General features: G+C 36.2%; 1 protein-coding gene across 1 annotated transcript in view; it reads right to left on the bottom strand.

Moving 5' to 3' along the window:
• Positions 1–3,508: 3,508 nt before the first annotated feature.
• The window catches only part of LOC150075306 (GATA zinc finger domain-containing protein 1), a 43,043-nt gene continuing 30,078 nt past the window's right edge, over positions 3,509–16,473 (bottom strand). The window contains exons 3-4 of the mRNA XM_090388787.1: positions 13,287–13,467; positions 3,509–3,769 (exon numbers count right to left, since the gene is read on the bottom strand). Of these exons, the coding sequence (XP_090244913.1) occupies positions 3,576–3,769; positions 13,287–13,467 (375 nt within the window). The 3' untranslated portion in view covers positions 3,509–3,575. The remainder of the gene's footprint in view (positions 3,770–13,286; positions 13,468–16,473) is intronic.

Raw genomic sequence — 16,473 nt, 5'->3', positions numbered from 1 at the left:
ACTTGAAATGGTTACAGAAAATATTGTAACACTGGCAAATTTAGAGATTGAAGTGGAAGATGTTGAGGAGCTGCTAGAGCAAGAATCTGGAGAACTTATCGCTCTGGAAAAAGAAAGGATGGAAGAAGAGAAAAATGAAGATGAACCAGAAAGAAAATTCACCACTAGAGAGTTATCTGAAGGTTTTCTCTACTAAATAAACTTCTTACACATTTTGAGGAAATAGACCCAAACATCGAACGATTTGCAGGGATTGAACGAATGGTACAAGATACTTTTCGGCCATACCGTGAAATTTATAAGCAGAAAAGGAAACAAACAATTCAGACAAAAATCAACATGTTTATGAGAAAAACAACTCCCACTACATCAAGTGGCGGCATTGATGACCCGCAGCCAAGCAAGAGTGGTCAGTAAAATATTTCTTATCTATTTTCTACGTATGTTTTGTTTAGTTCTTTAAGATAAAATATTTTTTAGGTTTTATACAGTATTTTGATATCTTTCTCATATTTTTTATTTTTGTAAATAGTAAACCAATTGTGTTGTACACAGTGTCTGATTTACCTAAACTGGTCCGACTTACGTCCAGATCGCTTTACGACCAGTCGGTCGGAACCTAACATGATCATAAGTTGACGACTACCTGTAATTTCAATTTGGCACAAAATCCGAAATCTGTTTGCTGAGTAGTACTACTAAATGATGAATTGTTCTCCAAATACAATTTATACCTACATAACTTAGATTATATGAATATAATGTAAGAAAACTCAACCATAAGAACACTCAAAATACATTGACAGCCAGCAAAATTTTCTTAAGTTTAAAGCTTAGTCTTCTTGCACCATACAGAAAACGTTAATACAGCCTTAATGAAGAATGCCTCCAGTCTCTGATAAGATTCAAACCCAGATTTCTGCAATGCTTCAAATAAGCCTCTGGGATTGGGAAAGTTCTGACTCATAATAGCCGCAATGCAACACACCAACTGTCCATAACTGAAACTTATTAAAATAATAATATAAGACGGGATCAAATTTTGTAAAAATAAAATACACTGATTGCACAATTAAAAGCAATAAAATGATAGATAAAACTAAAACACGATACACTATACAGAATTAAAAGTGAGGCAGCCACCTGCTTTATCAACAGTAAGATTTAACTGTCACAGTGCATCCTTAAATAACTGCAGGATCACAGCACTTGAACGTCTGCTTAAATTAAAATCATAAGAGCATAGGCATTATCCTCCACACATGCATGGAAATGACTCAGGAGTGCCAGGCACAACCATTCATCCAGTCCAACAATTACAGTTTCAAAGAGAGAATGAATATGGACTCCCCTGTCTCTGTTGATAGTATTATGTTCTGAAGAACAAATCCGCAAGCTCTCGAGCCATTTACGGTTCCAATCAACTATGATAGCATTGCCTGGAAAAATTGGTGGTCCTCCTCCCAGAAATGTTCAGCCACAGCAGATTTCCCATAATCTGCAGTCTTTATTACATTAATATGCTTCCCTATACGATTTTTGAACCTGCATTTTGTCTCACCAACATAACACTCCGGGCATTTGATCTCATATATGACCCCACTCATACCCTCCATAGGTACAGGATCTTTTACCTTTAACACGACTGTGTGCAATCTTTGCCCTGGCAGATGCACACAACGTCTGACAGGTACTTAATATTCAGGAGATCCCAAATATTACATATCCCAAATTAACAGAGTAAATCTCCCGAATCCTGCAGTTATTTGTTTTTATTGCCTTTAATTGCACGATGTGTATTTTATTTTTACAAAATTTGATCTGGTCATATTATTATTTTAATAAAATGTCAGTTATAGCCGGTTGGTGCATTGCAGTTATTATGAGCCAGATTGCTCCAGACAAGTTGCAAACTACTATGCTGTTAGAAAGCTCTTATGCATGCTAAAAAAGGAGTCCACAGCTATGCACCATGCCTGAGCAACAAGTGGTGGAAAGAAACAGGAGTTGGCAAAGAACTTGGTAGATTTTATAAATTACAAAATATATTTACAATAAAAGTAATGATTCCCAAACCACCAAGAAACAATCTGTGCTAAACAGTTAATACTAATGTAGATAAAATTTTATGGTTAAAAATGCCACTATTTTTACATCTTGCACTGCTAACGGTGAAGTGCCTAATAAAGATAAGGAAAAAGAAATTTTGGGTTTTGTACTTTGTCATTTTTTGGTGTTTCAGAAATGGTTGCCTTTTAACTGTCAAATTCATCACAACCATTTCTTGTTCCTCCTTGCCTTCTAATTTCTGTGTTCATGGCTGATTCAACAGATTATGTATCCAAACTATTTTTGTGCCATCTTTATACTGACAATCAGTGTTAGACTCCACTTTTCTAAACACACACACAACAGAATTATATCCCACTGTCATCTGAACCTGTTATACACAATGGGTGTACAGGTCACTGTGGTAATAGAAATCCATCCTTTACAAGCTTTCCATGGCTATCTGATATTTTATTTTAATTTTTACATGCCTATACCACCTTGAAAGTTTGCTTCACTTACCTTTGATTGGATATTTATTACTCCAAGATTTATTTCCTTGTTTGTAATAGTGTTGTCACTGCTTTCATAAAAAAAAAAACCTCATTTCTGAACATTCCAATTTTTAATCAATTCCTTTATGGCCTCTGTAACAGCCCCCAGTTGACAAATTGATTGTTTACTGTTTAATCTTAATTACCAAGAAACAGAAACACCATTGCGATTCTCCAAATGACCACAATTTACCTTCTGTTCTCAACAGAAAACTGTTTTCTGTAAGGTTGGCTTTCACTATGATAATTGCATCAAATATCAGGGGCAAACACTCAAGTCATATTGGTATTTGCACAGATCTGCAGCTGTCAAACTTTGGACATGGTCAGCTTCATGTGATTCTGTCTTAATGTAGAAGATCAAAATTACAGGTTCTAAAGATCTCATGGAAACCAATACAGTTTGCAGTGTTGTATATAAAGAAGTTTTTGATAATGGGTAAGAAACAGGCCAATATACATTTTTGCTTACTGACCCCCTCTGAATACGAGATTTGTTGAATATCATTTGTCAGGATTACATTCATTATGTTGACTGCTTTGTGGAGCCAGAGGTCAGTGAGCAAAGCATGCTAGTACTTGCATAATTATCTGGATACCTGTTAGTCTTTTCAAAAGTTCCACTGATATTTAAAACCTCAAACTTTACTTTTATTTACATTCAGTTATAAGTGAAAACATGTCAATGTCACTTTTGTCAGTTCAGTCTCATGGCAAAAAAACAGGAGAGCACTTACAAGTTTTAAAAACCTTAAAATGGAGCACTTCTGCAAGTTCAGTTCTTTTATACATATTTTAAGATGTTCCAAATACAGTTTCCTGTGTTTGAAGTGGCTTGATTTGTGAAAACATGTCACCTTTGCTAGTTCAGTCTCATGACAAAAAAAAAAAAAACAAGCGGGCACTTACAACTTAAGTTTTAAAAACTTTAAAATGGAGTACTTTTGCAAGTTCAGCTCTTTTATATATGTTTTAAGATGTTCCAAATACAGCTTCCTGTGTCGGAAGTGGCTTGATTTGTGGGCCAATTCGTGTCCAAATAAAGCAGCTCTCAGGCTTTGAAGAAATAGTGGGATATGGTGTATTTTTAGCCTTATAGTAATCTGATGGAGCATGACACACAAATTCCATACAGTCCAGTTTTCTGGGAATATCTTCTTCTGGTCCTAAAAAAGATACACATGTTATCTTATTTTCTCAACCAGTTGTCTAACAATTATATTTTAACATTTATAACTACATCTCAGAATTGCATACCAGGATAACTTTATATGTATGAAAATAAAATAAACAAAAAGTATAAAATGTATATTTTCCATACCATTCCCAACTATGAGGTTTTTCACCAAACTTGAGTTACCTCAACACTCGTTAATACCTTTTAAGAGAGTGAGTAGGAAGACCTCTCCTCCCACCTGTAAAGCCTTGGCATATTTCACTGTAGATAACCTCAGCTAATCATTACTACTACTACATAATTTACAAAAGATATTAATACTAATACAGGAACATCTCAAAACCAGCTGTCCAAAAGCAGAATTGTGCAAAACTGGATCAAGCAAAAAGTATAAGTATCCTTTCTTTTAAAGAGTTTGAATTTAACCCCTTCATGGATTAACCTGAGATATCTCGTTTTTAGTTTTAAAAATTATTGGGAACTACACGAAATATCTCGGGATACAATAATACCTCCAAATTTCTTGGGCATTTATCTGGCTAATTTTGCATTAGCCTGGTAAATCCCGAGATTGCTCAGGATTTTCTTATGCCTGGCAGCAGACGACTGGCTTTCGTTTTACTTATATTGCACAGCAATGTCAGAACAGTAGTGCGCGTTCCTGTGCCGCCAGTAAGCAAAATATAATTTGCCGTCGTAAATGCAGAATACAGAACCCACGAAAATAATTCACAAAAACAATATCAAAAAATATTTTGGTGCCCTCTTGAACTGCCGCCCGTACGCAATGCTTACCTCGCCTGTCCACTTGTGGTGGCAGTGTCCCAGAATGTAGTTAGTTTGTGATTATTGCTTGTGGCAAGAGGTTACTGCTTGTGCATTCCACTTGATTTTTTAAATTTATTTATGTAATGAGTAATGAAGAGTTTTTCTGTGCCTTTCTTTTAACTCAAGCACTAATTTATTAAAAAAAAAAAATGGCTGATGCCCATAGTCAGGACCCATAATCAAGTTTAGAACACAGGAATGCACGACAGATTCATAGTAAGGTGCATCAGTCCACACTCCAAGCTGTAGAAGAGAGAGAGCACAGAGAATGTTCAAGCTTCTCATGCACTTTGTTCTAAAAACATCAACTTTTTATCAAATACAAGTCCCAAGAATTTTGTCTATCCCTACTGGGATGGCATTAAGTCCAAGCCCCAATTCAGGTTCAGGATGAAGATTACACTTACAACAAAAATGTATGTAAACGGTCTTCTGCAGCGAGAAACTAAATCCATTAGCAAGTGCCCAGGAATTAAGGCGATCAATGGCTTGTTGCAACTGTCTTTCAATAACTATCACATAGCATGACTGAGAAAATGTTCTAAAGTCATCAACATAGAGGGCACTCTTTACAGCTGGAGGAAGTTGTTCTGTGATGGAATTTACTTTGATGGTGACACAATTGGTACTCCCTCCTCTTGGCGAAAGAGGACAAGAGAGTAAGGATTGCACACAAACTTGGAAAGACTGATTAGCTAGAGTTTTTATAAAAAAAGGGAATGCTCTCTAAGACCAAGGGTATACTAGTCTTTTAAGATGCCAAGTTGTGTCATATGCTTTTCCACATCAAAGAATACAGACAACATCACATTTTAGGAAAGTATCCCAGATGGATGTTTCCAGTCTAATAAGGTGGTCCAGAGTGGACTGGTTCCTTCAAAAGCCACAGTGCATGCTGAAGAGAGGGTCATTTGATTCTAAATACTATGTTAAACGAAAATTAACCATTCTCTCCAGGAGTTTGCAGACAGCTAGTCAGAGCAATAGGATGATAACAGGGATTTTAGGATCCTTTCCTAGCTTCACAGAGGCAAGAACAGTTGCCATGAACCAGGCATGCAGAAAATGCCCCTCAATAAAGATTCTGTTATATAGGGATCTCCGTAGCCAGGTGGGAAGGAGCAGCAGTGCGTAGCACACGCTTCTTGATTAGACCGGGGTTCGAGCCCGTCACCACCAAATACGGAGGATGCGGAAAGGTCAGGGAATGACCACCGCATATCCCGGAGCAATATGGCCTTAGTTGCTAATGCTCCTAAAAACCAAATAACTAACTAACTGTTATATAGAAGGAGCAGGTGATCCATAGATTTTGGTGAAAGGTGCTTATTTCATAATGGACACCATCTGGTCCAGCAACCAAAGAAAGGTGGCTTCTGGACCAGATGGTGAGAAAGGTGAGAGCTCTTTTTAGTTCCTGTATAGCAAATGGCCATTGTAGGGATAAAGGCCCTTTGATATGAAATTAAGTGCCTGCTTTTCACTTTTATGTTTCAGGAACTAGAAACACTGGGAAACAGGAAGATATTGCAGAGATGTTAGAAAATGTTTCTCCAAGAACAATGGCTATTAAAGTTGGCTCTGCAATAGTGCATCCATTATATTCTAGGTTCGATGAAGGATGGGATGTATATTTTCCTTTCATTTTTCAGAGTTTATCCCAGACCACCTTAGTAAATGATGATATGAAATGAAGGTTGGCCATAGCAGGATATCGTCAGAATATCCCCCAAGCTTTGTTTTGACCCTTTTTGCTGCTGTGCAATCTGCATTCCACCATGGTTTGTGAAAAGATGAAAACCAGATGGATGTTTTTGGAATTGCAATTGCATGATCAATATTTTCTTAAATTTATGTAACTGCATCAATGATAGGCTCCTGACTGCAGTGATGTCAAAATTTGCCAGATGTTGAAAGGCATTCCAGTTAGCCTTGTTAATCTTCCACTGTACCTAACAGGAAGACACGGTCTCCCATTAATTAGGGTGGTTATCACAGGGAAGTGATCACTTCTATAAGGGTTCTCCTCCATCTCCCAAGTAAGCAAAGGGGGGGGGAGAGAGAGAGAGAGAGAGAGAGAAAGGGGAACAGACAGATCAATGGCAGAAAATACACAGATAGGTGTGAGGATGGACAACTCACCCCCTTCCAATGACGTTAGCACTACCCCCACAGGGTATTGTGTCCATTAAAATCCTCAAGAAGTAAGAAAGGGGGAGGCAACTTGATGACCTTGCATTACAAGATCATCAAGGTCCTTCTGGGGGATGTCAGTCCCAGGTGGCAAATAGAGCAGACTGTTTAACAAAAATCCCACTGTAGAGCAAATTGCAGCAGCTGGTTGTAAGTAGCAAAGGTTGAAATGGGGTCTGGTTGCCACATAGTGACTACTCTGCAAGCAAGACCATTTGCAATTCTATCCATATGAAAAATTGTAATGTTACACGTGGTGAGGTCATTATTTGCCTTTAGATAAAGTCTCCTGTAAGCAAAAGCATACTGGTTCATACTTTTGCAGAAGTGTCTTGATGTATTCTGCATTTTGTAGGACTCCACAACAATTCCACTGTAGGAATTTAGCCATTACATGGGCTTGGTGGATCCATCAGTCGGCTTCTGAAATGCTGAGGGCTTAATTTTTTCAGTCCTGGGTTTATCTTTTTTGGGGAAGTATGGATGCTGTCCTGTATCCATTTCTTCCCCCACAAAGCATTCCAAGAATGAGTCGTTATGTACCTCTTTGGTTTTAACATCCATTTTTTTATTGCACTGGCATGGGCAGTTCAGTTTACTAAACTGTTAATTTCGAAAATTAACAGTTTTTACCAGAATATTTTTACAGTAAATTACCAAAATGCTGGAGCAGGAGGTTGGAGTGGCAGCTGACTGATTTTTCTAAGCTCAGTAAATAACAGGCAATAGGCATAAATGACTCTTTAGTCTTGGTATAGTCATTTCCATTTCAGTCACAACTGAATGTTTCTTGGTAATCCTTTCAGTTTAACTGCTTTTCTGGCCTCCTGGTATGAAATGTTCAGCTCTGCCTTTAATCTTTGTATTTCCTTTTCTTTCTTCCACCTCTGGCATACTCTAGAGTAGGCAGGGTACTAGCCTTGGCAGTTAAAGGAGGTGGGTTTGCCACTTTACATGATGTAATCTCATGGTCTTTTGCACCACACTTTGTGCACACTAGGGCACCACAGCAGGCTATTTGTAAATGTACATATTTCTGGCACTTGAAGCACCTCAACAGGTTTGGGACACATGGATGTACTGTGCAGTTCAGATAAGCAGCTTTAATCTCTTTAGGAGATATTGTTGTATTAAATGTAAAGATGACATTTCTAGTTGGGACTAGATTCCCATCCCTACATACATTCGTTTTGCAACTGTCACTCCTTGGCTTTTTAGCTCTGAACAGATCTCCTCTTTAGACACTTCCAGAAGATCCCACTCAGCATCTTGTGGAGTGTTACCATAATTGGCATTCCCCCAATAAAGTTGGCACAGAGGAGCTGTTTGCAGTTTTTATCACACTGTTTTTATGAGCATATTGCCAGAATGCATCCATTTTACAGATTTAGGGGAGCCTGCCACCCCTTCCAAACCCTTCTGTATAAAGGGTAACATTTTTTCTACAGGCTTCTCTCCGGTGGAATGGATTATAAGGTATCTAAGTGTTGGACCTGATATTGTTTCTATTCTGGGCTTCTTTGCCAAAGTGGTGGTGTCTGTACTCATGTCATTAGCTACTGGTAAGGAATGTGTTCGCACCCCAAAAGAAAAGTTTAGATTATCAAGATTCATAAGTTTTTTAGCTTGGTTCAGTGTCTGAGCTCCCCACCCACCACGGAGCTCACATGGGACATCCATACCCGACAAGCAATAAATGTGCTCAGGAGTGGGACTCCAGGGCTACCCAGCCACAATACCAACACCAGCCTGAATCTTGTCTCTCGGACCATGAGAGTAGGGGAATGGCATTGACACAGTTGACCCGTGCAGGCAAACCCACTAGCTGATTGATCCTGGCTGAGCCATCCAGGACCACCTATCTTGTCAAAGCAGCAGCCAAAGGAGTGTGTTGAAGCTAGGCCCCCTCAACCATCAGATCCCTCTTTCCAAGTTACCACGGAATGCAGCGCACAGCAAATATGCATTCCTATGGTGTTAGCCTGGAACCTAGGCTGTGGGCATTGGATTCTAGTGATGCTAATACGAAGGACAAGCAACATCACTGGAAGGTCCCCTCACCATGTACAGGTGTCCACGTCAAGGGGACTAATTTCCTGAATTGTGCTATTAGTTGCCAGGCATAGTGAGCTAAATGTTGGACTGACACAATATGCAATAAGTTGTTTGATTACACAGTACAGAACTAGACAAAGATAATGCAAGCAGAAAGAAACAAACTGAGAAATACTAGAATAAATAATAGGAAAAGTACTGGGGTTTTCGGCTACTGTATATTATAGTGCAGTAATCTTGAAGGTAACAAGTGCAGAAGAGTGTTCGGAACACATTGTTATAACAGAAAAATAACTGCCAGTAATAGAACATATGTTGGTCTGAACATAACATATGATGGAATAGTTATGCTGAACTATTGTAGGAAGTTCAACATTTTAAAATACTTTTGCAGGCAAGGAAGAACTATGAAATAAGGCTGTACAGGCATACCTCAGTTAACGTTACCTCTGATAACGAAGCTTCGATATAACGAAGTCCGCAATTTCAAGCCCCATTTAACATAAAAAATATTCCAGTTTAATCACTTGAAATCTAAACAAACTGAAGAAATTACGGAAACCTTTGGGGCTTCTCGTGGTTGGTTCGAGAAATTTAAAAAACCGGCCAGGATTCATAGTGTAAAATTAACAGGAGAAGTTTCCAGAAAAACTAAAGGAAATAATTGAACGTGAAAAATTTCCACCAAATTTGGTGTTCAATGTTGACGAAAGCGGTTTGTTCTGGAAACGGCTACCAACAAAAAGCTTCATTTCTATTGAAGAAAAATCAGCTGCTGGGTTCAAAGCAGCCAAAGACCGTTTAACGTTACTCTTTGGATCAAATGCCTCTGGCGATTATAAATTAAAATTGTTATTAGTTTACCATTCAGAAAATCCGAGGGCGTTAAAAGGTAACATAAAAATGAATTTACCTGTAATATGGAAAGCAAATAGAAAAGCGTGGGTTACCAAGGAGTTATTTACTGATGATTGGTTTGTTAACCACTTTTGTCCTGAAGTAAAACGGTATTGTCAAAAAAACAACTTTGAAGAAAAAGCTCTTTTGTTGTTAGACAATGCTCCGGGACATCCTACTGATCTTAACATGTTGGACACATGCATTCCTGTGAAAGTTGTGTTTCTTCCAGCAAACACAACTTCCCTGATTCAACCGTTGGATCAGGGAGTAATAGCATCATTTAAAGTTTATTATCTGCGTCGAACATTAAGCAGTTTAACTGAACTAGAGGATAAAGAGGAAATGACAGTTAAAACTTTTTGGAAAAACTACACCATTAAAAACGCAATTGAAAACATTGATAGTTCTTGGAAAGAAGTCACTAAGAAATGCTTAAATGGAGTTTGGCGCAAAATATGGCCAGAAGTTGTACTAGAAGAAGAAAATAACATCCAAGAAATTAGAAATGAAGTTATCCAGATGGCTCAATCAATAGGTTTCGAAAATGTCGATGAAGAGGATGTTAGAAATTTATTGAATGCAGAAGATGATGGTTTTTCAGTGGAAGATTTAGAAAACCTTGTTAGCAACGAAGACAAAGATAATGAAGGCGAAGTTAAAGAAGTTCCTGCCGAAAAAGTGTTAACAACCAAAGATTTAAAAAGGTGCTTAAATGACATTGAAAACGTTTTAAATTTTTTTTAGTGAAAATGATCCTGATTTAGGAAGAAGTTTTATTGTTAAGCGATCAGTGTTAAATGCAATAACTCCGTATAGGCAATTGTTAAATGAAAGAGAAAAAAAGCATAAGCAATCAACTTTAGACTCATATTTTAAAATGTGATTTCACTTTGTATGTAAGTTGACTGTTTATTTAATAAAATTTTTCTTTGTTCGAAAAAAAAGCTTTTCATTTTATTTACGTAGGAACGTATCCCTATTCTGGCCATAGTATTTTTACCTCTGAAAACGAAGTTTCGCTTAACGAAGTAATTTCGTGGAACGCATCCTATTCGTTATTCGAGGTATGCCTGTATTTGTATATCATCTATGCTGTAGAGATGGTATATATTATCTTCTTTAGAGATAAAAGTCTCCCTACTCACTGCAAAATGGCCAAAGTGGAAATATGTAAGATGTAGAATACTTTTTGGGAGAAGTAAGTCTGACTGTTCTTTGAAACTCAAAAGTGAATAGTGACAGCTTTATAATGTGGTCAAACTACAAATCTTGAATGTTTAAAAAAACACACACAAAGTTTAGTACTATCTTAATAATTACTTGGTCATATCACAAGACTATTTCTGTTAGTCAATAAAGCAGAATATAACCTAGTCTTCATTTTAGTGGCAAATAATGTAGGCAGTCATGTTACAATTTGGCTCCTAAAGGGGATTAAGATTAACACCAGATGTCTGGTAAACAAAAATTTTTTTTTTACAATTTTTTAAATTTAATTTCTGTAATTTTAATTAATTTCTACAATATTTTGTAAATTTAATCCTTAACTTTTCCAAAGTATTTCTGCCAAGTTATATTCTTTCTGGTAACTTAGGTAGCTTAAATTTAACTTCACTAGTGGATAAAGTTTTGTTGGTAGTTTAATTTAAATTCTGTAATTTTCTTAAGTTCAAAATTTATGTAAATAATGGTTTTTACAAGATCCACTTTCGATGCAAATTCCAAGGACATCAATGACCCAGACAGAAATGCCTGCAGGCGTTTCTGGTGTGAGTCATGAATTTGTTGCTTGTATAGCCTGTGGCATGTATTCAAAGGTTGGTCTAGTAGATAAACTAAGATCAACCTGACAATTCCTTTCTTTGCACTTTGCCAATGTGAGTGGACCAATCCCAAACTAAAACTTGGTGCATTACTAGAAGAAGTTAAGTGCCTGAAGAAATGGATGCTTGCTGTAAAAACAAACGTAAATGGGAGCTTGTCAGGGACTCAAGTATCTTGTGACCCACCAAGTGATGTACTCCTAATTCAGATCCCAGAACAGAACAGTCAAGTACATATTGCACTGGTTGAAGGGGCAGTATGCACTTGACAGTGCATAAAACAACTTACTTGGCTAGAAATGTATTTTTGTAGTTTCCATATAAAGTATGTCTAATTTTATGTTTAATATGTATTGTCTCCTTATGTAACCTGTCAATAATCGAAGGTTATTGACAGGTTACATAAGGAGAATTATCAGAATTATTAATTTATTTATAATCTAATCAGAATTCTTAATTTATTTATAATTCTTAAATATCTTCATTTAATTTTAAATTTATTATTATCATAACGAACATCAATATTAGCATGATAAACTTGTAAATTCCTGGCCTCTAACCATGAAGGGAGTTAATTTGTACAGTAAATATCATGTATAAAGATTAATTTGTCAGTTATTATAAATATCTAAATTTTAAAGATAATATTGAATAAAACATGCATAAAAAAAGTTAAATATTCTGCTGTTGTCAGGGATCAAAACAAGGGGCAGGAACAAAAAACAAAAACAGAACAATACAACTGCACAAGGTGGTAGATGACTTTCATCAACCGGTGAAATACCACCACTTTGCTTATTGGAGGCTTTAAGTGGTGAAACCCATGTTTAGTCTCTAGAGCAAAATTTCCGGCACCCCCCTCCCCCCGTACTCCTTCAACCCATGCACGGTACTAAGTACTATAGGTTTTGATACCTTTCATGTTTGGGGTTTTCGTAAAAAAAAAAACACAACTTATTCCAATGTAATTTGCATTATATATTTCAGTGTAAATTAAAAAAATAATAAAAAAATTCTTTAAATAACGGAAGCCAAAGATGAAAATAGTACACTGAATTACACAATTAGGTAACTAATTTTCAAAAGTGGGAGTTAGTAACTTAAACTGTTACTATTTATAAACAGGTTTTTCATAAAATCAATAACCTTAATAGGAACCTATCAGTGGAAAGCTGCTACTGGCAATATTACAAGTTCATTCATATTATATCCTTTATAAGTATATCCTTATGCATACTGCAAAATCGACTTTGTACACTGCACTTGTGCATCACTTGCAGTAATACAGTTATGAGTTGAACCACTCTGACCATGGTGAATATAGAGTATAAATAGAAATTTATTTCTGTTGTATTTATTCGAAAATACAATCTGAATTATTGGAAAATCTGAGTCCACTGTCCAGAAATTTTTTAAAATATCTTATAAGCATCTCTTACCAATTTTCAACTTCATGCCACTATCAGAAATAATTCCTCAATTTTTAGTAGCACAGTTAGAGGGGCAATTTGCTGATTTAACAACTGACTGCTTTAAAGAAGTTAAAAAATAATGTTTAAAGAGGATGCTACACAAATGGAATATTACAAAAAGTCCCCATTTTGTAATGTCTTTATCATTAATCATTACCAATTATAGCTAAAGAACAGCACTAACTTTGCTTATATATAAAAATAAATAGTTGCAAGTAAGAAAAACTTTACTTACCCAGAACATAGCTAGATGGGTCAAAGTAGTCTTTAGGACTAGATAACGTTGGAAGAAGCCATGTTATTACAGCACTTTTCTCACAGTACTGATCTTGAAGTAAACCTCGCACTTGTGCATAATATACACCTCCCTCAACATCCACCAAAGAAACTATATCACCTACTTGATAGTATATGCCCTAGAGATGAAGAGTAATGTCAGGTTAATCTATTTCAGAACAAATAAAAACATCAGAAAAAATTTAAATGTTATTTTCAAGAACTCTTACTTGACACAAACATTGGAGTTTCAAAACAATAATGACAACAGTGACAATAATGAAAAAAATGGAAAATGTTAATTTCTAATCAGCAGAAATTTTTCAGTGCATTTGTTGAGATCTGTGCACAGCAAGTGGCTAAATAAAAACAACTCACTAGAAAAATGCATGTTTTACCTATTATTTGATGAAATGCAAATTGATAAATGTGTCATACAAACACATTCTGTAAAAATTACTTAAAACTTATCAATTTACTGTCAAAAAAAATACTCCTTAATAGATCCCTAGATAGTTTACAAAATGGATACAGAATGACAAGAAAAGCTTATCCTCCATCAAAGTCAGAAAGGGCAAAAAATTTAAAGCTGGTTCTTCAGATTTTCAATACTTATGACTTTCTGCAAAATAATGTAAATTACTGTTATGAACCATCTCAATATATTAAGGTATTTCATAAATCATAGAGTACCACAAATGTCCAAACAATAAAAACAACTATCGGAAGAAAAATAATTTCTTGCATCAAAGAATAGATAATTACAAATCACAAAGGTAATTGCAAGAAAATAAAACGTGCACTTTTCATCAATTCATGAGTATGGTTTTGAACAGAGCTCAAATGCATTTTTTTTTTTTTTTATTTGACTTCTGCATGAGAGATACCAGTGAATATTCAGAATCTACAAGTAAAGATACCACCATGTAATCAGATGGAGGATGCAAATCAGGATAACAATTATGCACATTTTATATGGATGTTGTATCACATTTATTTCCCTTGTGTTCTGATCAAATTAATAAGCAAGTAAGTGGTAAGGGAATGTTTTTAGTTCCATGAAACTTGCATATGTATTTTTATATATGACAATTATTATTATTACTAGCCACATAGTGCAATGAAGCCTGAGGCTTATGCTGCACCAGCCAAAAAAAATTTCTGAGTTACCCTGAGAGGGGGGGGGGGGGAATCACCAAGAAAGAGAAGAATGATGATATCCCTGAGCTGCTAATAATAATAATATCCAGCTCAGGACCACATGAGCCCCTAGGGGTGTATGTGCATATGCAATCTCTTGCACTGAAGACAACCTGCCTGATATGCTGAGGCAATTCAGCATAGTTCTGTATATTGTGGCATAGTGTTTGAGTAAGGCTGCAAGGTGCATCCAATATTCTTGTGGTGAATACAGAAGCTCTGTAAAAGCCAAAAAAGTGTTGTGTGCTGGGTTTTGATCTGGCTTCTTGGCTGCATAGCCCCTAGTAGGACTCCACATTGCCTGCCACCACTGCTGGGAGGTGAGCCAGGCTGTCCACAGCATTCTGGCTGGTTGCTCTCCATCAGGGATCGCCTGAGCTTCCTGACAGAGAACAAATTAAAAAAAAAAAAAAGCATTACTGATGGAGAAGCAGTTGGAAGGCCCTGGTGCAACAGCCAGGAAGTGGAATGACATCTGCAGGAAGTGTTAATGGAGAGGTAGGTTGAATCCCGCACCCTAAAGCAGCTTTTTCCCAAATTTTTTTAGTCACGGAACACTTCATTTCACAATATATTTACAGACACTCATGAAAACACAAGTTTAGCAGGAGCCAAAGAACTGATAATATTTTATTACATACGATGCACTGTGCATCAGGAGCATCTTTATTCCAACAAATATAAAGCCAAAATTCAAATAACTCTCATCATACTTTCGTTTTAGTCTTTTATTAGTTGGTTCCTGTTTTTTCACTTTGGATTTTTAGGGAACAAAAGGCCACAATTGTTCATCCTCACTTTGAAGTGCGACAATATTATGTTAATTTTCATTGACCGCAGTTGAAATACTAGAAGTACTTGCTTCTCATTTTAAAGTTCCTTTTTTTTAACCACAAATCCATGGTAATTTATTTTAATAAAAATATTTTGGAATACTGATAATTATCAAAAAAATTTATACAGGAAAATGAGTTTAGTTATGATATCAGTTCACTTTCCCCCCTCCTTCAACCCGTGTACTCCAGGCTAAATCACATATGAAGGGCATATCATAGATCACTACATTGCTACTTTTTCGTAGATGTCATTATCTGTACGAATACTTTTTATGTGAAAGCCTGCTAAAATGATGTTCCGTTGGTCTACTTGATTATTAGTCTATGCTAGTATATTAATAACCAAGAAAAAAATAATGTTAAAAATTATAATGATACAAAAGTGGTGTAAGCTACAAATATGCACAATTATTTTTTTAAATTATTAATTAAGATTTTTATGGAACACTTGTTCACATTTCACATAACACTAGTGTTCTGAGAAACAGTTTGGGAAAAGCTGCCCTAAAGGAGGGTGTCCGTGATGGTTAATAGAATGAATCCCACACCCCGAAGGAGGATGTCTGCAGAGGTTAATATATATATGAGAGAGACCCTAAAGGAGAGTGTCTGCAGAGATTAGTCAATGGCTATGCACATGCAGTATCAGAAAGCACTTAAGGTCAATGGTTCTCATCTCTTTATACATCAACTACGTAATGCTGAATTTCACTCACTTTAAACTTTAGAATAAACATAATGCTGTATTATTTCAATGCTGTTTTAGTGAAACAATATAATTTTCACTGACGCAGAGCAGAAATTTTCCAAAAATGTCACCACCACAAACAGAATTCCAAAAAACAAATTCGTGAAGGTAGGATGTGCCGTACTGTCTTCTCAATTTCCTCTTTGCTCGCATCCACATATTTTCGACATTCTAGATACAAACATTGCTGTCATGAGGGTAAACAAAGCGCTTGCAGTAATTAACCATGGAATCCATTTGCAATGTAAGGAATACTTCCATATGCAGTCAATTTGTCTGAAATGATGTGTGTTAAGGGAAGAATACGGGCTCAAATTTTCGCTTCTTACGTTGCAGCTGTACAATCCATGACTTCCACAAGA

The sequence above is a fragment of the Mastigoproctus giganteus genome, chromosome 14, assembly GCF_048544385.1.
Source record: "Mastigoproctus giganteus isolate SK-2022 chromosome 14, ASM4854438v1, whole genome shotgun sequence".
NCBI classification, from domain to species: Eukaryota; Metazoa; Arthropoda; class Arachnida; order Uropygi; family Thelyphonidae; genus Mastigoproctus; species Mastigoproctus giganteus.
The sequence above is the reverse complement of the archived record's forward strand: the minus strand, read 5'-3'. Positions and strand labels throughout refer to the sequence as shown.